The sequence below is a fragment of the Camellia sinensis genome, chromosome 9 (genome assembly GCF_055761805.1).
Source record: "Camellia sinensis isolate YWXY chromosome 9, ASM5576180v1, whole genome shotgun sequence".
NCBI classification, from domain to species: Eukaryota; Viridiplantae; Streptophyta; class Magnoliopsida; order Ericales; family Theaceae; genus Camellia; species Camellia sinensis.
This window is the reverse complement of record NC_138969.1, coordinates 5,288,259-5,314,364: the sequence shown is the minus strand read 5'-3', so window position 1 is coordinate 5,314,364 and position 26,106 is coordinate 5,288,259. Positions and strand designations below refer to the sequence as shown.

General features: G+C 31.5%; 1 protein-coding gene across 3 annotated transcripts in view; it reads right to left on the bottom strand.

The window, feature by feature from the left end:
- Positions 1 to 13,975: 13,975 nt before the first annotated feature.
- LOC114261586 (uncharacterized) overlaps positions 13,976 to 26,106 on the bottom strand; it is a 95,042-nt gene continuing 82,911 nt past the window's right edge. For all 3 annotated transcript variants that reach the window (XM_082886033.1, XM_082886035.1, XM_082886036.1), the window contains 3 exons: positions 18,286 to 18,435; positions 15,755 to 16,197; positions 13,976 to 14,858 (listed from right to left, as the gene is read on the bottom strand). In XM_082886033.1, coding sequence (XP_082742159.1) covers positions 14,244 to 14,858; positions 15,755 to 16,197; positions 18,286 to 18,435 — 1,208 coding nt within the window. In that variant the 3' untranslated portion in view covers positions 13,976 to 14,243. The remainder of the gene's footprint in view (positions 14,859 to 15,754; positions 16,198 to 18,285; positions 18,436 to 26,106) is intronic.

The following is a 26,106-nucleotide window of genomic DNA, read 5'->3' as shown; positions in this document are numbered from 1 at the left end:
CCACCACTCTAATACCACCACTATTGTCATTGCCTCTGCCACATCCACACAATTAACAGGGTCGGCTCTGCCATTTTCGTGGCCTAAAGCAGACTCCTGATATGGGGGCTTTCATAATTTTTCCTTTCTTTGTTTTTGACAGTGACTTGATTTACTGATAGTATAGTATAATGGGTAGTGCTCTAGATCTTCTCTGAATTTGGACACAGAAAAAAACTCTTAAAAGTGAATTCTACTCATTTTGCTCTTTGTGATACTTTCGTTGGTTACGTGTAGTACCATGGTCTTTTTGTTAGTTTTTTTCGATGCTTGTAAAGGATTTGTTGGCTTCTCGGTGCCAATATAGTTGGGATGCAGTGATTTAGCCATGATGTAGATCGCATCATTGTTAACTTTTATTTGCAGGAATTAATTTGCTTTTAAAATTCTATTTCTGATTTTTTGCTTTTGGGGTGTCTTCTTTGGAAGGTTATTAATAAGTTGATGATTTGAATGCTGTCTTTATGTGCTTTTGATTGCATATATGAAAGCTATACTTGGCTTGGATCCATCATGTACTGAGTTTAGACTTGATATATGCTCTATTCATCATAAAAAGGTTTTGATTTCAATGTTGGGGTCTGATTTTGCTTGGTGTCTCACCAACTGTTTGGTGTTCCTTTTGGTGGTTGAATATGATCGGGCGAGTCTTATTAGGTGCCAATTTTATTGGGACACCGATTCACTCATTATGTTGCAGTTGTTGGTTTCACATGGGTGGTTGGTTTTTCTGTGTCTGTTTTTTCTTTCTCATGTTATGTTGTAATATTGGTGTTAGGAGGAGGTGGAGTTTTGGGGTTTTCCATTCTCTGGTTTGATGGGTTTTTTTTTTTTTTTTTTTTTTTTTGATGTCATCTAAAAGCAAAAGGATAATAACAACAGCATATATCAAACACAACAACAAATATATAAAAACTAACAACTTTTTTTGTCACACGACACGGCCAGGTTTATTCTTTCAAGCAATTATAACATGGAGCCTGGAATTTTGACATCAATTGGTAGTCTTTTTAACTCGGTTTTAGTCATGTCGGGGACGCATGAGGTTGGAAGTAGATGGCATTTGAGTAGGAGACCGTTGTAATAAAAGTAGTTTCTGGGAGGGATGAAGGAATCCATTTGCTTGTTTCTCATCATCAGCTTGCCCACTATTTCCACGGTCTTCTCCTCCTCCACCATTGTGAACAGTGGTTAGTGTTTTTTGGAGCGATGAAGACAATCTTTGTGTGGGACGATGGAATGCATTTGCTTGTTTCTCATCATCAACTTGCCTACTATTTCCACTGTCTTCTCCTCCTCCACCATTGCGAACAGTAGTTAGTGTTTTTTGGAGTGATGAAGATAATCTTTGTGTGGGACGAAGGAATGCATTTGCTTGTTTCTCATCATCAACTTGCCAACTATTTCCACTGTCTTCTCCTCCTCCACCATTGCGAACAGTGGTTAGTGTTTTTAGGAGCGATGAAGATATTCTCTGGGAAGGACGAAGGAATGCATTTGCTTGTTTCTCATCATCAACTTGCCTACTACTTCCACTGTCTTCTTCTCCTCCAATGCGAATACTGTTTGGAGTTTTTTAGGCACAATGAAGGTACTCGCTGGCACGGCCGGCCCTGACTTATTAGGGCATAAGGCGAATTTTTTAAATTGGGCCCTTCATATATCAATATCCAAAAAGAAATAAAAAAATTTGTTTGGATAAAAAAAAAAGATAAAAATTTATTTCTATTGCATTACAATTTAATAAAATTTAAATAACAAATATATATATATGTATATAATAGTTGAACTTCAATTAGTTGAATCGAATCTTTATTTTTTAACTTACCAATGCTATAAGAACAAAAATTAATTGGGGGTAAGGATGAGAATTTTCGATACAACTCAAGCAATATATAAAATTAGCAAGTTAAGGTTGACTATTTTCAACATGAATCCAAGTATGACACAACTCAATAACATGAATTATTAGTTATATATTTCAATGTTCACTAAGGGATGCCATGAGATTTTTTTAATCTTTTATTTAACTCTATCTAACTGAATAAAAAAGTATGTAAAATAATAATTAAAGCTAATATCTTTTTTTCATTTAAGATATATATTTTTTTGTTACCTATTTTAGAGTCAATCTAATAAAAAATAAATAGTAACAAGGTACAATTTTTTTAATTAGAAAAATGCAATTGAATTAAAATCAAACATTCTATGAATAATTTCATTTAGTTGAAATAAATTTTATAAAATTCAACTTATGAGAAAAATCTTAATCTCTCAATACGCTTGCTAAGTTATTTTTAACTAAAAGTGAAAGTTTTCATATTAAACATCAATCGAATACGAATCAAAATAACATCACACGACAACATAAAAATAAATAAATTGAGCTAATATTAAAATAATTATGAAATAACATGACATGATACACTCCCCTAATTGGGGGCCCTAAATTTTGTTCAAAATTGGGGGCCCAAGGCGACCGGCTCAATCGCCTCACCCCAGGGCCAGCCCTGCTCGCTGGGAGGGAGGAAGGTACTTCATGGTTTTGTTGTCTCGAAGATTCAAGTTATGCGAAAGCCATAGGCCTTGTTGAGCTTCAGATTCTGAACGGTTTTTCAATGTAATCCCTGGTTTTTTCTCCATTGCTTTGTTGGGAAATAATCTTTTATCTTTCAACTGCCAAGTAACGCACCAAAATATTATTATCATGGTTAAAAAATATAATAATCCCTTTGAAAAAAAAAAAATCCACCAGCCTCTGGAGTTTACCATACAATTTTAATTCAATTTGGAAGGGGAAAAGGAGTCATTTTGGTCTCTTTATCATTTTAATTAGTTCGATTTTGATCCTTAATTTTAAATTTTATGTCAATTTGGTTTAATTAATAAATTAATTAGGGTGTTTGAAGGAAATTAATCATTGATGTAGTTGAGCTTAACTTACCAAGTTGAACATGTTTATAATTTTATTTATGAAAGCATGACACGTATAGTTTGTGCTTATTTTTTTATTAAAAAAATAAAAATTATAATCTATTAAATTAAATTGAGACAAAATTATAAATTCAGTGTCAAAAGTGAGATAATTGAAATTATAAGACATCACATAAGAACACCCAAAAAAGCATTATTGATTGCATAAAAATAATGAAACTCGGGATAACCTTGGGTCTCAATTATTGCTTGGAGCACTTCTGAGTCCTTGTTCTTCACTCGGATTCAAAGTGTTTGGCTTCGAATTCTGCTAATTCTTGGTCAGCGCTTCAACCACTGGGTTCTAGGGTTAAGACAAATTCATAAGCCCTGTGGAGAGAGACAAGAATGGAAGTGTATATTACTTATTATTAGACTTATGTTTTCATATTTGCAAATAGTGGAAGATTATAGACATATTTATAGATCTACCAGAAGTGTATGTATACGTGTCTATAGAATAAAAAATTGAAAGGTAGAAAGAAAAATTGGTGAAAGAAATAAAGAAAGAAAAAAAAATCGAAATAAATAAAAAATTGAAATAAATAGTGGGCAGCAGTTGAAGAGAAAATTGGTGAAAGTCTATCCTAAAAGAGTGTGTCAGCTTAGATGCAGGAGAAAAATTTATTTGTCAGTGATGCTAGAGACCTCTAATTTAGAGGCTCTAAACACACCTCTAATGAGGTGGAAAAGGAAAGGAAAAAAAAAACAGACATAGCACTGACAGTGGCAGTGCATCATTAGTGGCATCTCTAATTAGAGGTCCCAAACATTTTTCTTTATTTGTTATAATGACGCACAGGAAAAGTGCAATGAAAAAAGTTAATAAAAAATTGGTTAGTGAAGTCGCCGGTGACAACAAGTAGTAGTGGGAAAAAGGAATGTGTGATATTTAAAAAATATAATGTTGAATGACGGACATGTTTCATATAAATTTCAATAGATAAAAAAATGAATTTTGTGAATTCAAAAATGAAGTTTAGTGAATTTCAAAATCTAGAAAACCAGGTTTGGTAAAATCTAATATATAGGTTATTTGGTGAATTTTAACATATAAGAAAATATTCTTGGTGAATTTTAACATGGAAAATGCTCCGTAGCTCGAGAAAGTGAGGCTCGAATGACTCGAATGGTACGGAAAATATTATCTTACCGGTAAGAGAATAAAAAAACATTCTAAAACGACGTCGTTTTGAGATTTCGAGCCATTCGAACCGTTGATATTCGAGCTACGTAACGGAGTTGTTTTAACATATAGGTTGTTTTGGTGAATTTTAACAGATATGAAAATAGGCTTGATGAATTTTCAACCGATAGACAAATTGGATGATTTCAAGAGATAGGTTTATTTGATTTCAATAGATAATGTCTTTTTAGACAAATTATGTTTTTTTTAATCCAAAAATATTAGAGTTTGAATCTGATGACTTAAAAGATTAAAAAATAGACTTATGACCTGAATACTCATAGTTTGAGTATAATTTCAAATTATTTTATCAGTTGTGCCTTGTATATAACAAATGAACAATAAACTAGATGTAGATGGAAGAAAAAATATATATATATATATATATATATAAATAAAAATCTGAATAGTGTACAGGGATAATTTGGATTATGAATAGTGTAACACTGCCACAAATTAATGTAAGAAAATATTCAAAATTTTGTGATCCATGTAACAAAAGTTTGTGATTTGATTACAATATTTTTTTTACATCAATATATGGTGAGACACAAATTTGTGATTGGGATGTGTGCTATAGAATTTTCCATGTATAATATACCTAAAAATGAAATTCTGAAATCTCAACCAGAGGCTAGTTAAACAACTCAATATGATCAAGTGTCTTTACAAAATGGATAAAAGACAAGAATATATTTCAGATGAAAGATTTAACATTATAGCTTATAAAATATAGAATCTTTCATAGTTTTTTTTTTTTTTTTTTGGGTAAATTAAATTTTTATAACTCAAACAACACAGACACAGTACAAACAAAATGTAGGCTGGCTATGCTTGAGGCTATTTGTAGATAAATATACTAGAAGGCTATAATACACGTATATATATTCATTCTTGAAAAAAAAAAGTATACGCATATATAGAAATGAATAACCATTAGGAGTTAGTTTAGTGATAAGCCCTTCGAATTTATCATTCATAATTTGCGTTCGAGTCTCCATAATTTATTGTGAGGGTTAAACATACTTTTTAGTATCCATAGCACGCGGAGAGCCTTAGCTTCGGTTCCGACGTAGGTGCGGTGGAGTTCTCTGTAGATGCATTGTGAGTTCTAAGGGGTAATACTTCCTGACGGGTATGTGGAGTAACCTATTTACATATCCATTTTGCAAATCGTGTATATAGAAATGAATAAAAAAAATTGAATGCAAATGAAAAAAAAAAAAAAAAAAAGAGAGAAAGAAATAAAAATTTTCAATAAGCTGTGTATAAAAAAGCGCTTGACATAATTTTAATATATGGTTTCAGTTGTGTGTTTCATATACTGAAACTAAAATTTAAAATAAAATTATAAAAATTGAATAGTTATAAAACAATAATATGGATATGAGAAAAATCCATGACATAATTGAGCCCAAAGAAGAGTGGCTACAGTGGTCAGTTAGCGTGTAGTACTATTGTCCAAGTGGTATTCTTAACCTATGATGTAGCTGAAATTTTTATAAATAAAACAATATTAATTTATTTTTATTAAATAATTAAAAGATAAAAGATGACACATTTAATATATTTTTTAATTTTATTTACGTAAAATATTGGACGAATTACAATAACGATTTCTGTAGTTTGAGATTTGTGTCACTTTGATTCATAATTTTTCAATTGTAATATATTTGATTTTAAATTTTGAATCTCATTTTAAATTAGAATAATTGAAAACATTGTTACTCCATTTGAAAGACAAAGTCATCAATTTGATAAAATATAAACTAATTTGATAAAAATAAATATCAAAAAATTATTTTTAATTTTTTAAAAATTATTTCTACTCACCAAAGGTAATATTATATAAAAATGATAAATATTTTACATTTTTATTTTAATTTTTTTTACAAAATTAATTTTTAGTATGTATTTGGATGATGATCATGTAATAAGTAGTTATTTTTATTGATATTTTTAGATGGTTATCATGCAATAGATGATCGTATTTGTTGTTAATAGATATTTTTGGATAATTATTATTGACGTGGCTAGGCCCACAAAGGTCATAACCCACTATGAACAACCCAAGCCCATCACTTAGAGCCCAACACATAACCCAACTGATGGGATCCTGAACAGTTGGAAGCCAACATGGCACGAAGAGCCAATGATATTCAGACATGTGGCAGGTAAAGGACAAGCCACATCAGCAGACAAAGATCTGCAAAGTTATTGCCACTGCACATCGTCATTAATGCAGCTCATCACAGCATTTATTACGACAACACCTCTCCGTCAGAACAGCACCCTCTCATCCTGAACAAGGTAAGCTACAGCATAGACTTTCGGCCAAGGTGGTAAGTCGGAAGGGACGGCGAAATGATTACCAAAGAATATAAGCAGACATTGAAGACAAGAAGAAGGTTAAGTTTTCTATCTCCAATTCATATCTCTACATTTTCACTTCCCTCTCTCTCTAACTTGCTCGTCGGAGGGTTCGTTGGGGGACACCCCGTTCCCCATTGAACTCCTGTGCAGGTTCTCAGGTGGGCTTGGCCATCCAGATAACGGTTGGAGAAGCGTGGACCAGTCCGACCCATTCCCTCTGGAACCCGTTGTATCATAATTGTATTATCAATTATTATGATTATTAGGCTTTTAATATATAGCCGATATGTTTATGAGAGGGTAAAATGTGTAAATTTGGGCCGAGCTAGGTGAAGTCATTGCAATGGGCCGGTTTGTGGGCCATAGTAAAAAGGACTTTGTGAATTGGACCTAGCTTTCTTAGCCCGATTTAAGTATGGTGACAGTTACCTCGATTGAAGAGATGGCTGTAAAATAGCTCGGTCCATATACCCTGGTCCAAGGTATAGTTGGACAGTAATCGAGCTAAGGCATCGATTGTGGACACGCCGAGCAGAATTGTAAGAGCAAGGTGGGACCGAGCTAGGTGAAGCAGGGTAAAAGCTGCCACCTAAGTATAGCGAAGTTAGCTCGGCTGTTTTTGTCATACTACCGAGATAAGACCATTTCACTTGGTTAAAGCAGTGAGGAGGGTGTTGAAGGGTAAACATTATCTTTCAGAAGTATGATTCCTAGGAGGACTCTACATTGAGGAATAAGAGTCCTAGTGGGATTGTGCCAGGCGAAATCCATAAAAGCTCATAACAGGACCTATGAACAGGTATCTCAATTCTTACTTTAGAATACACAGAGCTTTTGTCTACTTGCTGATTTAGGTATCGGAGGGGTTTCCGACACACATCCGCTGGCTAGTTCACATTTGTGTTTTCAGGAAGTAAAGCGACGATGTTTGGAGAAGCGCAAACTTAATCAACAGGATCATACGAGAAGAATTATTTCGTGCTCGTACAGTTTAATTTATGAAATGTTTTTAGTTTTGGATTTTTTGATTTAATGGATTGGTTTAATAATGACATTAATATGTTTAATATATAAAATGTTTTTAGTTTTGGATTTTTTGATTAATAATGACGTCAAAGTTGTCGTCATGTTTGATTTTTGAAAAAATAAAACTATTTTAACGAAAACAAATTTTAAAAAAATTATGTCTACCTTTTCAAAAGATAAAATTATATAAAAATGATACGTTTCTAAATTTTTTTTTACCAATTTAATTTTTAGTTTCTTAGAAAAATATTTTGAAAATAGATTGTGAAATCAAACCAAACACAACTTTACAACAAAAAAATTCCAACATCATTCATTAAAAAATGGCTATTATATTTCCTACAACATATAAGTTAACTAATACAAAAAAAATTGTATGATAACTTTGTACTTCAAATGGAGTAACAATGTTTTCAATTGTTTTTATTTAAATTATAAAGACTGTTAGTGTAATTCGCACTAAAACATTTACAAGCAACGTCATTACCTAATATTTTATTTTCCTCCAAAACGTCTAGCAAAATATATTCAAAGGTCTTCTTTACAGCGGATTTATAGAAGCTTTTCCAACTTAATTGCCGTCAATTTTGAACTTTGTCCACGCATTTTGTGAGAAAATGAAATAGGAAAAGTGGCTTATGTTATCTTATTTGAATTTTTGTTTGTATTTTAAACTATTTGTCATTTCCACTGAAGTTTCATCCTTGGAAGTGTGATCCCATGTTCATTGGTATCCCATTTTTAAAGCCTTTAAATTTAAACTCTAGCACCAACTTGAGACTAATTAATCTCAATAATTGGATAATTATACTTAAAGAAGGCTACATTCTTCAAGTTATTCCATTTGACTATTCTATATGGATTTATTTCGAACTGGTAAGTGTGAATGATTTTGTTCACACGGTAACAATTCTTGTCGGCACTAATAAATGATTAAATATTAATTGTAGATATATATATATATTTGAACAATAATTGAATTTCTCAATACCAAATGTGAATGACTAATGTAAAGTTGAAGATTTTGTGATTTAAATTAGTAGAATATTAGCGAGATATAGGAGTTAAATATTATTGGAAAAATAGAATTGAACTGCAGGGAAGCACGCATGGGGCAGTCACAATTATGAAAGACTATTCTAGCATGGCAAGAGGAAAGAAGTTGGGGGGTGTTTTACATATCAATTTAGCACATAAAATTAAATGTATCAAATAAAAATAAATTAAATTTATTTGATAATTATAATTCGTATCATTTGAAAAATTTAAGCACTTTTTTTATAAAAAAAAAAAAAATAGGCTAAAGTTTTAAATCATAGACGTTTTACTCAAATCTATAGGTTAAATGCTTAATTTCAAATTTGTTATGATTATATGCCACTATTAAGGTGTATTGTCATCACCCCCAATTTCATCACTATTATTACTACCACCATTCTTGTCACCATTATCCCACCATAAAATCACTCATACAAATCATCACTATTGTCACACTTTGAATATATTTGCTAGTCTTTTTGGAAGAAAAAAAATATTAGGTAATGATGTTACTTACAAATGTTTTACATAAATAAAATTATAAAATATATTAGATGTGTCATTTTTTATCTTTTAATTATTGTTTTCATCCCTCCTCCCCTTCCACGTCTTCACCATTATCGGTAAATCATCACCATCATCACCACCACTACTCCAATACCACCGCTATTGTCATTGCCGCCACTATCAGCACATAATTAACAGTGCCGACTGTGACATTTTCATGGCCTAAGGCATTACTCTTGATATGGGGCCTTCCATAATTTTAAAAAGAAAATGTGATCATAAGTTTATATATCTTTTTTTCATTTCTTTGTTTTTGACAGTGACTTGATTTGCTGATAATATAGTATAATGGGTAGTGCTCTAGATCTTCTCTGCATTTGGACAGGGAAAAAAATTTCTTAAAAGTGAATTTTACTCATTTTGCTCTTCGTGATTCTTTCATTGGTTATGTGTAGTACCATGGTCTTTTTGTTTGTTTTTTTTCGATGTTTGCAAATGACTTGTTGGCTTATGGGTGCCAACATAGTTGGGATGCAGTGATTTAGCAATGATGTAGATTGCATCACTGTTAACTTTCATTTGTGTGAATTAATTTTCTTTTAAGATTCTGCTTCTGATTTTTGCTTTTGGGGTGTCTTCTTTGGAAAGTTATTAATAAGTTGATGATTCAAGATGCTGTCTTTATGTGCTTTTGATTGCATCGCATGAAAACTATACATTGCTTGGATCCATCATGTACTGAGTTTAGACTTGATATATGCTCTATTCATCATAAAAGGTCCTGATTTCAGTGTTGGGGTCTGGTTCTGCTTGGGATTTGTTTAGTGTCTTGCCAACAGTTTGTTGTTCCTTTTGGTGGTTGAATATGATTGGGCCACTCTCATTAGGTGTCAATTTTATTGGGACACCAGTTCACTTGTTATGCTGCAGTTGTCTTGCCAACGAGATACAAATGGTCTCACAAATCACCCTTTGGTGAATTTTAAATAATCACAAATAATCAAGAGGAAATACCTTACCAAATAGATGAATAAAAATAACAGAAACAGTCCTCTGAAACTGAAGCAAATAGAGCGTTGAAACTAAAACAACAGCAACAAATCAAGCAAGAACCTTGGACCAATCTCAGCCACCAAAGTGAATACAAACAACATTATGATTCAATAAATTGAATTACCCACTGCACAGCCACCGAGGATCATCCAAATCATATAGCAGCCGTAGCACATCTTAGGGAAAAAAAACAATACTTTTTGGGCTTTTTTTTTTATTATCAAAACCCTAGCTGCTACCAAATTGATTATAAAATACTTATTGGGCCTCCAAAATTTAGATATCAACACCCAACCAAATTAAATATTTTAAGAAATCAATTGGATCCCATATTTCAATAAGAAGGCATACGCAACACTTTAGTCATCTCGGGAACATGTGAGGTTGGAAGTAGATGGCATTTGAGTAGCAGACTGTAGTTTCTGGGTGGGGCGAAGGAATGCATTTGGTTGTTTCTCATCATAAACTTGCCTACTATTTCTACTGCCTTTTTCTCCTCCACCATTGCAAACAGTGGTTAGCGTTTTTAGGAACGATGAAGATAGTCTTTGGGAGGGACGAAGGAATTAATGCATTTGCTTGTTTCTTATCGTCAACTTGCCTACTACTTCCACTGCCTTTTTCTCCTCCACCAATGTGAATACTATTTGGTGTTTTTAGGTGCAATGAAGGTACTTGCTGGGAGGGAGGAAGGTACTTCACGGTTTTGTTGTCTCGAAGATTCAAGTTATGCGAAAGCCATAGGCCATGTTGAGCTTCAGATTCTAAACAGGTTGTCAACGTAATCTCACGAGTTTACCATACAATTTTAATTCAATTTGGAAAGCAAAAACGAAACATTGTGATTGAATTGGACAAATTATACCTATAGTCTTGTATTTTGTCTTGGTGTCATTTTGCTCTCTATTATTTTAATTAACGAGATTTTAACTCCTAATTTTAAATTTTATTTTAATTTGGTCAAATTAATAATGTTGAATGCAGTGTTTGATGGAAAATGATCAGTGAGTGAGTTGAACTTAACTTACCAAATTAAACATGTTTATAATTTTGTCTGTAAAAATATAACACATGAGGGTTATATGCTCATTTTACATAAAAATAAAAATAAAAATAAAAATTGTAATCAATTGGATTAAATTAAAAAAAATTATAAATTCATAATCAAAATTGAACTAATTGAAATTAGGATTAATTGTTGAAAAAGTTCAAGTTCAAGAGGGTATAAGGCATTAGTCTAGTGTATATTTTTTATTGGTGAAAGGTCCACTATTTGTAAAATAATTTGGTGAGAAGTCCTTTTATTTAGTTTGAAGGACATTTTGTTTCTAATTTTATCTCTTAATTTATTTGTTGATTTTTTTTTATCTGCTAACTTTCATTAACTATCTGTGCAAATTTATATCTATCTATTCAAATTTTTATATATCTGTTGGAATATCTATGTGCTGAAATTCCCATATGTTGAAATCATCTATTCAAAAAAATCTATCTGTTGAAATTCACAAACTTATCTATTTAAATTTTTATATTATCTGTTAAAAATCTAACCCTTTCTCCTGTTCTCACCTACATATATAGGATATTTTAAGAAGTGAACATCTTTCTTAGTAGTAGGGTTCGGGGAAACAATAGGAAAGGTGATTTCACTATATTTCTGGTTAGGAATAGGGCCTATCACAAGAATATTTTTTTTATTTATTTGAGCGATAACTCTTAAAAGACAAATTATTCATCTTTTCTTTCATTTTGGGAAAAATACGATTAGGAGAGGCTAATTTAAAACCCTTAGGTAAAATAAGAACAATCCCCATTCGTTTGACAACTTCAATTTTAGTCAAAAAAATTAAAAGTCATTATAAATTTTCACATCACTTTTTTTATTTTTTAACACATCTTTTTACAAAAAAACTAAAAAAAATTGTGTTTGGTAAGGCTTTCAAAAATTAATTCTATCTTTACATCTGAATAATATGTTTGGTAAGAGTTTTCAAATCATGATTCCAAGTTAATTTCAAAACACATTTTGAAAACATATTTGATAAGAGTTTTAATTTTTGAATTTTGGATGTACCCGGTCGTCTACCCGGACGTCCCCCGAACGTCCAACTGGTTTTCTAGAACAGTGTAAAATTATTATTATTATTATTATTATATTTTATTTTTTGCAATTGCTAATCGTCACCTGTTATTTGGGGAAAAAATATTTATTTTTGATATTTTTTAAATATAGCAATTATTTTTTTAAAACCAAAATGACAAATTATTTTTTTGAATTAAATTTTAAAAAGAGTTTGGTTATTAATTTTGAAAAGAATTTTGAATAGAGTTTTGAGTTGTGTGTTTGATTATAAGTTATTAGTTTTTGAATTAAGTTTTGAAAACTTTTTTTAAAACTCATAATCAAGCAAATCTTCTCATTTCATGTCACATTAAAAATTTCAAAACTCAATTCAAAATTCTTTTCAAAACTCATAACCAAACAAATTTTCTCTTTTTAAATCATAATTTCAAAACTCACAAATTTAAAATATAACTCTATTCTCAAATCATAATTTTAAAATACTACCAAACACTACCTAGATTTCTCCCAAAAAATTGTCACATCACTCGGATTCAAAGTGTTTGGCTTCAATTTCTGCTAATTCTTGATCAACGCATCGGCCACTGGGTTTTAGGGTTTAGAAAAATTCATTAGCCTTGGGAGAGAGACTATTGACATATTTATAGATCCACCAGAGCGGTGCGCATACGTGTCTGTATAATAAAAAATTGAAAGGTAGATATGGAAGGGGAAAAAAAATTAATTAAAAATTAAAAAACTGAATAGTTGTATAGGGATAATTTAAATTATAGTGGTGCTACATGTGCTACTTAAGGTATTAATTAGTGTATTAGCATATATTATGAGATTGTCATTTCAAAACTATGATTCCACTCCCATAATACAAATTACAAAGATCCAAAACCTCTAAAATGATGTCACATAATCTGTAATATATTAATTGATATATTATTTAATATATATAACTTTATCTTTTAAATGATGAAAAATTACATGACATGAGTTTAAAATATATTTTTATAATTCAGACAATGATCACCCAATTTTTTATTTTATTTTTTGTATTTTAGAACCATTTGCCGTTTCAACCTTGCATATTTCTTTTTGTTTTTGGAACAGACCTTTCATATTCATTGGTACTCCATTTTTAAAGCCTTAAAATTTTGACTCTTAGCACCAACTTGAGATTAATTAATCTCAATGATCAGACTCTGAGGCCTTATTCTATTTAGAATTTTGTTCACTGTAATAATGAGTAAATACTAATTGTACACATGTTTAAAATGGTGTATAATAATTTAATTCAATACTTAAATTTGAATATATTCACTAAAAATAAATTAAGTATATAATTTACGTTACTTCAATTTTTAAGTATTTCTGAATTTTAAATATGTTATGTCACTGTTGAGGTGTATCTTCATCACTCACCAATCTCACCCTATTATCGCCACGTGCCAAAATGGGAAACCAAATAGAAAAAACTGTAAAATTTAAGTGGGATAAAATATAATTTACTCAAAAAAAAAAAAAAAAAAATTCTGAAAACTCAAGCAAGGCTAATTAAACAACTCAATATGATCAAGGGTCTTTACAAAATGGCTAAGAGACAATAATACGTTTCAGATGGAAGATTTAACATTATAACTTATAAAATATAGAATCTTTCATAATTTTTTTGGGTAAATTAAAATTTCATAACACAAACAACGCGGTACAAACAAATTGTAACAAGGTTCCAAATAGAAACATACACATCGAGAAAACAAACAAAAATCTGAGAAATACTTTGCCCTCACAACTAAAAAAAGGAAACAAACACAATTACTGAAACAATCAACTAAAAGTGTCCCAAGAGGTGACAATTCTCTTGAGAAAACAAAAACAAAAACAATCACAATAGAAGTACTATTCAAAATTAAAATACACAACTCATGATCCACAACTGCAAGTAGACACTACTTATATATGACTTGGATTATGCTAGTAGAGCATATGTTTCCTTGGCTGAAACAATAACCTGGAACCGTAGGTTGAATGGATCACATCTGCCAAAAGAGGATATTGGAGGGTAGCAAACAAAATGATAGGCACGCAGGCAAACAAGGCAACGGCGATTGGTACCCATACTGTATAACGGTCAAAAACAATGAAAAATGTCGCACCAAAAGCTACCATCATGGTAGTTATGGAGACGAAGAGTGCCGTGAGTCCAATCATGAGCTTAAAGGGCAATGATTCCAAGAAATCATTTTCAGCATAGCGTGAGGTGAGTATAGATAAGAACATGAGTATTGAAGTGGAAGAGGTGACTAATGCTATGGCATCTGATATTGCAAAAACCATGAAAGAACTATCCTTTCGAAACATTGGGATTCCTGTATTGTTATCATTGCCGCCTGGTACAGTAAAAGCTGCAGCAAACATTACGGTGGCTATAAGTGTTGCAACAACCATAGACTGGGAGGCGGTGTTCTTCATCCATGCCTCCCCTTTCTCAACTAAGTTTTTGTGCTCCTCAGTAAATAAAGCTTGAGGTGTTTTGCCTTTTGAGATTTTCTTTTCTACATATGAAGGTTGCATAATCTTTTCCACCTCCTGCAAGGACAAAAATGATAGATGTTACCCTTTCACTAAGCGGACAAAAATAAAAAGAGAGAAAAGGTAGAGTTATGCTATTCAAACTAACAAACTTTACAAACTACCACTTGTTGCTCTGATCACACTATTTTAGTGGGTCCTGTTTTAAATTCATAAATTTTTTTTTTTAATCTTTTTTTATCCACAAAAAGAAAGTAAAATTTTATTGGAGATAATAAAACACAACAAAAATGGGGAAAGAGAGAAGGTAAGAAACTGACGAGTAGAATAGCACTAGGTCATCTACACCTTACAACGAACAAAAACCAGCAAAATTTCTATTACTGTATGCCACGTCTGTGAGTAAGGAAAAATTTGTAAACTTTCTTAGTTTTGAGTTTTATAGTATTTTCTGAGAAGAAAATAGAAGGTAAGAGCGATAAACAAATTTTCGAACAATTGAAATGAGCATTCATTAAATCTTTCAGGACCATGACCATCACATTGACAAGGGACCATATTATGAAAAACTATAAAAATCAATTATTATGAAAATAGAATCTTTAAAACATTACAGCAATAAAGTTTGTTAGAGAAGGGCACAATAATGAAGTATAATCTGATTGACTTCTCATTTGAAATAACAAACAAAACCTATGCTAGAAACAAGAAGCTATTAGTGGCCTTTTTGCTCTTCATCATGATTCGTTCTTTGATGAACTATGATTTTATTCCCCAATGATATGGTTAGTCCATTGCAAACCCACCAAATTCAAGTGCCAATGTGGATGTCATGTTGGACTTAAAGAGTTCAATCATGTTTTTAGAAAAATATTGCCAACAGTAAAATTAGTTATGTAAAGCACTAGGAAAAATCAAAAATTTGAAATAACTAACCGAGTAGAAACATTTACCTTAAACCACACTAGCTCTCTTTGCATTTGAAGAGCTGCCCCTGACACAATATTAAGTTGATTTGGGGGTGCTATCTTCGCAGCCAAATGCAACATATTATTACGATCTTCATCTCTATATGCAGTAATTAAATCCTTAATCGAGCCTATCTCATATAAAATATTGAATATTCCTGCATGACGATGTAAAACGGCAACATGAAATATGCTTTGGTTCTGGCTATTTACTTTCCATATCAAATCAGGATAAGCTTCAATAAGCTCAATCAAGAACTTGGTGTTTCCATGCTCTGCCGCAACAAAGAGAAGTCGTGAAGGGCTTCGGATCAAGTCCGAAATCTCTGAATCATCTTGCTTTATCACCATTTTCCATAACAATCTAACTAGTTCAAATGCTTGGGCTTGCTTCAGACTTTTGTCATGTCCTACCTTCCTACCTGGAACTGAGAACAAAGCATTTCACCTGATCATGAATTTTCTAGAGAAAATTATTCAATAAAAACAGCAATAACAACCCACTAATTATTAGCAGTTTGAAGAATGTTTAAAATAAGAGCAAGAGAAGGCTCAAAAAGAGCAATTGGTACAATCTTCATATCATTTCCAAACATAAAAACAATATAATTATAAAATAAAACTTATTTTTCGTTTATTCTTTATAAAGTTGTGTTTTTCTACCAATAGTGGTTGACACAATCTTCATCATGGTTCTAAATCGTAGTATTGGGAGATGAATCAACAACAGTTTTGGTGTAACGGTATGAGAAGTACTGAGTGATATGTATTGAGAATCAGGTGATGTGGTTGTGAATTTCCAAAACTTAATGACATGCATTTTTCTTACTCTCTCAAGTTCAAATCTTGACATTTTAATCAGTATTATGATAGAGTAGCATTTTTTACTGTCTGGTAATCTACATGAAATTTAATTTATTCGTCATGATCTTTGATTTTCATCGAGAATACCTTGTTCTATTTACAAGAGAAATTTTTACCACAATACTTTCTTAAATAACAATGGTATGTTCCTTCTCACCCCATCTTGAACTTCTTAGAGAGATCTCAACAAGCGCCCACATGATGCAATCAATAGTAGGGGTGTACACAGTCTGGATTGATTCGGTTCTGAGAAAATCCAAGAACCGAACCAAACCAATCCTAATAGTTCTGTGATTTTGAGAACCAAACCAAACTATTACACTTGTAAAACCGGACCAGAACCAAACCAAAATAACGGTTAAGTTGCGGTTTGGTTCACGGTTCCAAAAATTTCTATTTACAAGAATAAATTGTTAATATTAGCAAAATAATTACTCAAACTGATTATATTTAACTCATGATTAATAAATAAAAATATTAAGGCATTACTCAACATTACATATATATATCATCCTAATATCATTAAAATTACAAAAAGCCAATTAATAAAAATAAAACTTGATATGATAATATTAAATATTATATATATATATATCTTATTAAATAACACTTACGCATTGTTCAAGGACTGCTGTTATTACTAAATATTATATATATATCTATATATATTTTTTAAAATTCGGTTCGGTTCGGTCCAATTCGGTTTGAACCGTGGTTTTTTCATAAAATCCATTAACCGAACCGTTTTTACGGTTCTCAATATTTCTTGAACCAAAACTGAACCGGTTCTTAATAGAACCGAACCAAACCAAACCGTACGGTTCGGTCTAGTTCGGTTCGGATTACCGATTTGAACGGATTTTTGAACAGCCCCAATCAATAGGTCCAGTATTTGATGGCTTCAAATGAAGATTCCAAAGCTCAACACATCAAAAGACAATCAGGAATTGGGAAAGAGGATACCATCATATATTAAATTCTTGTATGCAAACTATGAGGAGCCAACTCACTTAAAGTGAATGATCATGTAGGTCAAGCAGCTAAGGGAGTAACAAGTTAGGTATGATAGAAAGGTGTAAATCCTCCAAAATTATAAACTTATCAAATAAAGTATTTAAACGAAACAATATTCATAGGTGGAAAATTAGAAATTGGGGAAATGATGAAGTGTAGGAAGTAGAAACTATTTTAATCAGATCCATATGTAAATTTTCCAAAGGTCAAGAATTATGCACTACAACAAAAGCATTTATCAGAAAATGCAATTTATTCAATGGAGCCAATGACCTCTTTTAGTAAGTTTCAAAAGATAATATAATATTGTTGTCAAGATGTAGGCTGGGAAATATCATTTTGTACAATATGAAGTAGTAGACTCCATATTATACATAGGTGTGCTTCAAGTGTTCTCAATTGCTTCAGATCATTTTGTTCTGTATTTTTTTTTGGATAAATACTTCCCCGACCACTCCAAACTGAAAGAATCATTACTTATTTTTTACCGAGTCTAAACTCGCAATTTACTAGTCCTTTTCCATCAAGTTATCTGATGGAGCCTAGGCTTGTAAGAGAATGTCCCCCCCATTGAGCAGATCTATTCATGAGAAGCTAATAAAATACATGGATGAGAAGAGATGATTGGAGAAACTAACATGTGTTGATGAATCTTTTCCACATGCTAACCCGACTTCCACCAGTAAATGCTGAAGGTTTTCGAGCCAGTACATGCAATGCTGTCTCATCATTCCCATCTCGAGCCACTGCCAGCTGTGGGTGGTGTTTCAATATGTCCAATGCTACATCTACACAATTTAACAATACATATAATAGTTACACAACAAGAAGATGCAAAAGTTGTTTAGTCTTATTTCATTTAGCTATTTTTATTTTATTTAGTTAATTGTTTATTTTTTTTAAAAAAAATTCTTATTATTATTTTCTCTTTTCTTTTTTGGGAAATCTTGTCATAGTTTGTTTTATTTAGTGGAAAGCCATCTTCTTTTCCTTGTGTTTGACCAAAAAGCATTGAAGTGGAATAAGTGCATCCACCATTTTGCTAAACCAAAGGACAATGGGTCAGCAAGTTTTGTGTGTGTATGTGTGTGTGTGTGTGTTTTTTTTTTCAAAAGAAAGGTTTCACAACTATAAGATGAAAAGAAGTGTTGTATTTTTGTTGTGCCCACTTGTGTTTGATTGAAAAGAAATTATGGACACGATTTACTGTTGAATACTTCTAGCATTCTTCTAAACCAAAATATGACCGAATAAATTAAAAAATAAAAAAACGAGCCAATTTTGGCCTAAGAGAACAAGCAAAATGAAATGGCATGCTGTATTTCACCTACCTAATTAGAATTTAGGTTTTGCTAAAGATTCTCCAACCATTTAGGTTATTTGTATTTACTTCTTTCTGGCATGTACAATTTTTAGGATTCACACCAATAATGTATCGATTTTACCCTCAAATTTTTCACATTGTGTCAATGTAGTCCAATTGATAACGCCCTTCTAAAAATTGAATTGAAATTAATGCACAAAATAGTCCATTCACTCTCCTCAAAATGATTGAGGGGTTGGTGTCCAATTTGAAATGGTTCATTCCCTTTTGAATGGATCATTTTACCCTTGACTTTTGTTCAATTTCTTAACCAGTATTATCAATTGGATTAAATTGACACAATGTGAAAATATTAAAGGGTGTAAAATTCATACAATTAGAACTATAGAGACCAAAATTGACACAACAGTCGAATTAAAAAGACCACATATAACTTTCCCTAATTTTTCTTGTCCTTCATTGTTCCAATATATTTGTCAATCCATTAAATGATGGAAGGGAGTATTTTATGATGACAAGAAATGGGTTGGAGTTTGTTGCACTAAAAAATTGATGCATATCTTAATCAAGAAGTGACTCAAAGCAACTTTTTTTAGGCTGGCTGAAAAGAAAAGGTTTGAATATTTACTTACCCTACAAATCTGTGCTAACACAGGTATTGAGTATCCCAATTCGATCCTCGTCTGACAAATCTTCACTCTTAGTCTTTTGGTAGAGATACCATACCATGTCACTATGTCCTAACAAAGCAGCCATATACAGTGGTGTCATTCCCTGGCTACCACGGATCATTGGCAATCGTTCATTCTTGTTAATCATCACTTCAGCAATTCTCACAGTTCCAGCAGCAGCCGCAAAACATGGGGCAGTGTTCCCATTACTGTTTTGAAGTTCCAAGTCTTCAGGATTCATCAGTCCCACCAACTCCTCCACAAAGTGAATGCGCTTCGCGGCTGCTGCAATGTGAAGTGCAGTTTCCCACCCTTTTGTGATACTAGAACGTATCACAGTTGGAAATATTTCTATGACGCCATTAGCAGCTTTCCAGTCACCCTTCAAAGCAGCTTGGTAGAGGGGTAGACATATGGCAAGATACTGATCCCTAGCTTCTCCTGTGTAAAATTTGAAGCACATATCATCGTATCCAATTTTCCAAAACTTAATATCACAATTAACCAAAAATTAAGTCAAATAAACAAAAAAGCAGAGATAATGAAATCATTTTATGGCATAACTAAAAATTGGTCATTAAGATAACTACGACATAAACCCGCTTTTCTCGCCCTATTTTCAAGAAAATGCTAATCATACAAGATTTTTATAACAGGGACATTTTTATTCTTAATGATCAAACAAATGTTGTATGCCTTGTCATTTGTTTTACATAAAATACGAAGTTCATGGATACATAGTAGGATTTACCTCACTAAACACACACCTGAAAAAACAATGGGGAGAGAGAGAGAGAGCTTACGAGAGAGTAGATCACAAGAAGGAGCAATCAGCTGAGGTGAAGTTACAACCTGAATTTCAGGTCCATTTTGTATTCCCCCTTCCATTGGTGTGCCCTCTTCCATCAAATGCACACTACTACTTCACAGCTTTGCACTTAAATCTTTTGTGTAAAAGAATGAGACCAAATGTGAAATAATGGAAGCTTATACATATACAGATACATAAATGTATTTAGCACATTTATTAAATATAAATTATGCTGGAACAAATGATAAAACAATAATTACATATATATATATATATATAAATGTTGTCAGCACTGTACACAGGTGCAATTTGTGTAATTGCAATGCTCAAACACCATCAAAATTTTATTTTATTTTTTATTTTTGCAGAGATGAATAAAAACCTGAAGTGAACATTGTCAAATTCACTACAGAGGCTTTTTGCATCAGATTTATCTCTAATTCCAGCCCTCTCCTCCTGTGTACTTTGTGGAAATGCCTCAATTTGGTGCTCTGTTTTTTGCCTCAATTTCATCATTTTGAATAGTTCTGGTTGGGTTTTTGATGGTGCAGCAGACTGCTTTTGTAATGAACTCTCTACCTCTCTCCTCTTCTTAATTCTCTCTCTCTCTCTCTCTGGGTCGGAAAACAAACAGACCCTAAACCCCCCTCCAGCGCAGCGCCTCCCGCCACCCACCACCGTTGCCACTGCGCAGCCTCCGAAGGTGACGGCGGAAGAGAGAGAGGCAGAGACAGTGGTTAAGTTATGATGTGTAATTCACCCGGTTTAATTTGTTTTTTATTTTTCATTTTTTTACCAAATTATTTTTTATTTTTATAAAAAAAAAAAAAAATTGAATACTAAATAACATAATTAAAAATGTCATACAAATTAATAAGTTTTTGTTACCGATTGATTATTGTGCCTCCTTATCCGGTATGTTTGAATTATAAATTTTTGTTTAAGTTTTATTTTGTTCATATTTTTCTTTAAAAAAAAATTTATACTTGAATCCACAATTCAAATGGTAGTCTTATTCTATATGTTTAGAAAACTTACAAATATTACACATTATTTGTTACATGTATTTTTTAACAAAATGTTTAATTTTTTTAACTTTTTAATATGTATTCTAAGAATAATATTATCAAAATTTTAAGTATAAATATAAATTAATTAAGAGTCAATAATTACCTCAATTAATGATGATCCAAAGTTTTCTTCGATACTAGTTGATAAGCAAAGAAACTCCCACCTTGCTAAAACATCTCAAAGAGCGTTAATTGTCGAGAACAATGAACCACAACAATGGCAAGAATTAGTTGATGGAATGAAGGTACAAAAAAGATTTGTAGATGCCAAAAGATAAATGAATTAGGCATACAAAAACATATAGAAGGAGACCTCATGTCTTAAGCTAGTCAACCAAAAAAAAAAAAGCTAGTCAACAAGAAATTATTAAAAAAATTTGTATTAGTTGTTTAATCTCTCACTAAACCAAAAAACTATGGATGTTTTATATGTAGAGTATGATAAATTATGCTAACTTTTTTTTTCACGTTTGAAAAATATAGTAAATTTTATAATTTTGACATAATTATACAATTTTTTTTTATAATAAAGTTAAAAAGACTTTCAAATACAAACAGTATGAAAATATAAAAATGAATAAATTTTCAATGTAAAAAAAATGATGACAACATAATTTTTTTTTTCCCATTTATATAAGTAATGAAATATTAATAAAAATATGATTAAGTGTTAAATGAATTAAAATCTTAACATATAATTATGCCAAAGTGAAAAAACTTTTTCAAACCTTAAGAAAAGTTAATGTAATTTATACCTTTAAAGTAACAACAATGATTCATCCCCCCTTTTCCCCCACCCCCTTTGACCCCCTCTCTCTCTCATTGGTTACTTTTTCTTTTTCTTTTTCTTTTTTTCCCTGCTCCTCCAATCACCACCCACCACGTGACAAAGAGGGGTGAGGGGGTGACCCCCAAAAGGGGGTCCCAAGCATTATTCTTAAAGTAAACTATGTCAAGAGTCCTTGAACTTTGTATTTTTTTTTACGATTAAACTCTTTGACTACGGGGTGGTTTAGAGTGTCCTAAATAAGTATATTTTTTAACTTTTTAAACTAAAAAATTTAGGAAAAAAATGGTTGTTTGGGATAATTTTTTTGACTTTTTATTAAAAAAAAATATGTATTAAAAAATTGTATAAATTAGTGTATAGGAGAAGATTGAGATGGAATAGGCGGTACTGTAAGATAATTCAAGACAGTGTGTGGAGAGTGCAGCTTGGGATATGATTCCCTACTTTTCGGGCATTGAATTGGAGGTGTTGTTCGGCCCGTAGAGGCCCACTACGGGTCTTGTTTTGCTAATCAAAACCGTTCAATATGTAGAACTCGTCGAGTACTATATGCTTGTAAAAAAACACGTTGATTGGATATCGATAGTTATCTAATCGAATTAGTTTTTTTTAATCGTTAACTATAACACCATCTATTTTATAAATTTTAACTGATTTGATCATATATTTACCGATATTCGATCTACGTGATTTTTTACAAGCATATAGTACTCGACGAGTTCTACACATTCAACGATTCAGATTATTAAAATGGGAACTGTGATGGGCCCCTACGGACCGAACAGTACCGTGTTATTTGTGCACTTAAATAAGTGCAATTTTTCCAAAAAGGCAGCTTCGCCTGTGCGACGGCAGAGTTGTCTGAAATGTAATTATGTGTTAAATTAATTTTTTAATACTTTTTTTTGATGAATAGTGATAACTTTTAACTTTTTAAGTAACTTTTTAATTTTTTGTATTTTTTAAGACATGCCAAACCAGACCTAAGTTTTTGGTCAATAAGCTAATTAACTTTTTAAATGTGGAGATACATTTTAACGTAGTCATCATTACATTTTATTTTTATTTAGGATAAATTATAAATCTATTTTCTGAGATTTACTTAAAGTACAAATTGTCTCATGTGATTTGAAAAATTACAAATATTTCTCGTTAGAATTTTTTATTTAACAGAACTAATTAAAAAAATAAAATTCATAATTGATCTCCTATACAATAATAAAATTACCTAAATTATTAATTGAAACATATTTTTAACATCATTAAAAACTATTAATTGACTTGATAATTTATTAATAAAATAGACGATTTATTATGAAATTAGAAACTTTAGAGGATGAAATATAATTTTCATAACGATAGAGGGCGATTCATATTTTAATCAAACTTTAGGGGTGTATCTGTAATTTATGCTATTATTTAAATGAGTCAAACACTATTAGGGATGGGCACGAATCGGTTGCGGCCACGGAATCTCCAATCCGTCATCCATCCGCCAGATTGGCGGATTGAAAAAAATCAATCTGCATCTGTTCGCCAATCCGGCGGATGTGAATTGAGCGGATTGGCGGATGAATGCGAATCCTTTTGGCGATTTAAAATTTTATAAATTTTTAACATAATTCAACTCGTGCACTTCCTAAAAAAAAAAAAGTATTACAGTCATTGACTTAAAAAAGTATTACAATCACTGTATGGCCCCGTTTGGTAGAGTTGTGGGAAAGTGATTATAGCTTATAGTTTAACATTTTATAGCTTATAACTGTGAACATAAGCTGATTTTTTACTTATAAATTAAGCTTCTCCTCCCCCCACTCAAAGAATAAGTTGATTTTTAACTTACAAAAAGCTATAAGCTGCATTATTAAGCTGAACCAAACACATCAAAATAGCTTAAATTAAGCTAAAAGCTGAAATAAGTTGTAAATAAGCCCTACCAAACAGGGCCTATGTCTCATCCAAAGAAAGAAAGTTTAAAATTTTAGAATATTACAATCACTGCATGTCTCATCCACATAAAGTATTGCAATATGTGATTCTTAAAATATAAAACAATTCAAACCACCCAAACTATGAACACAGCAGTAGTAGAGATTGTATGTCTCTATATTGTTACATCTATATCTGTTTTTGAAAACAAAAACCAATCAGCATATATCATCTTTTTTATTTATTATTTTTAGAATTAGATTTAAACACCAAAAAATATAGATAAATAATACATTTATTCTTTTAATTCAAAAAATATATTCAAGTTGAAAACTCTTTTTCAACATAATATATTCAACAGAATTTTTAAACTCTTTTTTAATTGAAAATACAAACAGAATATTCAAACAAATTGAAAATACAAAGTTTTACAAATTACTAAGAGTGTCTGCGGTTTCACGGTTCGATTGCGGCAAAATGAATCTCAAATCTGTCATCCGTCCAAAACAAGGTGGATTGAAAAAAAATCAATCCATAACCGTTCGCTCATTGTCACACATTCATTCAAAATGTGACGGATTGGTTCAATTTAGTCGGTTTAGACAGATCGGAATATTTGTTACTCATTCCTAAACACTGGGGGTGAGCAGTGGATATAACTATCCGCCTAAACCAACCAAATCGAACCGGTCCGTCGCATTTTGGGCGGATGCGTGATGCCGAGCGGATGGTTGCGGATTGATTTTTTTTCAATTCGCCTAGTTTTGGACGGATGACGAATTTGAGGTATCTTTGTCCACAATCGAACCGCTAAATCACGAACACCCCTAGTAATTTGTAAGATTTTGTATTTTCAATTTGTTTAGATATTCTGTTTGTGTTTTCAATTGAAAAATAGTTTAAATATTCTGTTGAATATGTTCTGTTAAAAAAGAGTTTTCAACCTGAATATATTTTTTGAATTGAAAAAAATAAATGTATTAGTTATGTATATTTTTTGATTTTTAAATCTAACTCTAAAAATAATAAATAAATAAATGATATATGCTGGTTGGTTTTGTTTTAAAAAGCAAATATAGATGTAACAATATAAAGGCATACAATCTCTACTACTGCTCTATTCATTGTTTTTATATTTTAAGAACCACATATTATAATACTTTATGTGGATGAGGCATGTTGTGATTGTAATATATGAATGAAGCATGCAGTGATTGTAATATTCTAAAGTTTCAAACTTTCTTTCTTTGGATGAGGCATGCAGTGATTGTAATACTTTTTTAAAGTTATTGACTGTAATATTTTATTTTATTTTATTTTTTGAGGAAGTGCACAAGTTGAATTTTTATAAAATTTTAAACTGCCAAACCGATTCGCATCCATCCGCCAATCCGCTCAATCCACATCTGCTGGATTGGCAGACGGATACGGATTAATTTTCTTCAAACCGTCAATCTGATGGACAGATAACAGATTTGAGGTTCTGTGGCTGCAATCGACCCACGCCGACCCTTATTAAACGCTATATAGTATTTACATAATTTTTTTTAATGATTTTCAAAAATATATAGATAAAGGAACATTCCAACAAACTCCTTGTCTTCATCCTGACAAATATGCTGGCGGCCACATATAATTGTTGGTTACTTTAATAAATAATATATAATTAATAGCCATGTGGAAAAATAAGAAGTGAAAAGAAAAAGACAAAATAAGAAAAGTTGCAGTGTCAAATTATAATAAAATAAAAAGAAGAGAACATTGATGTAGAAATTTAGAAAGGAAGCGAAAAAAAAAAAACAGGAGTATAGTCGTTGGTTATTATAATTGTTGGCCTTTTGGCTTTTGAAGGTTATTATTGTAA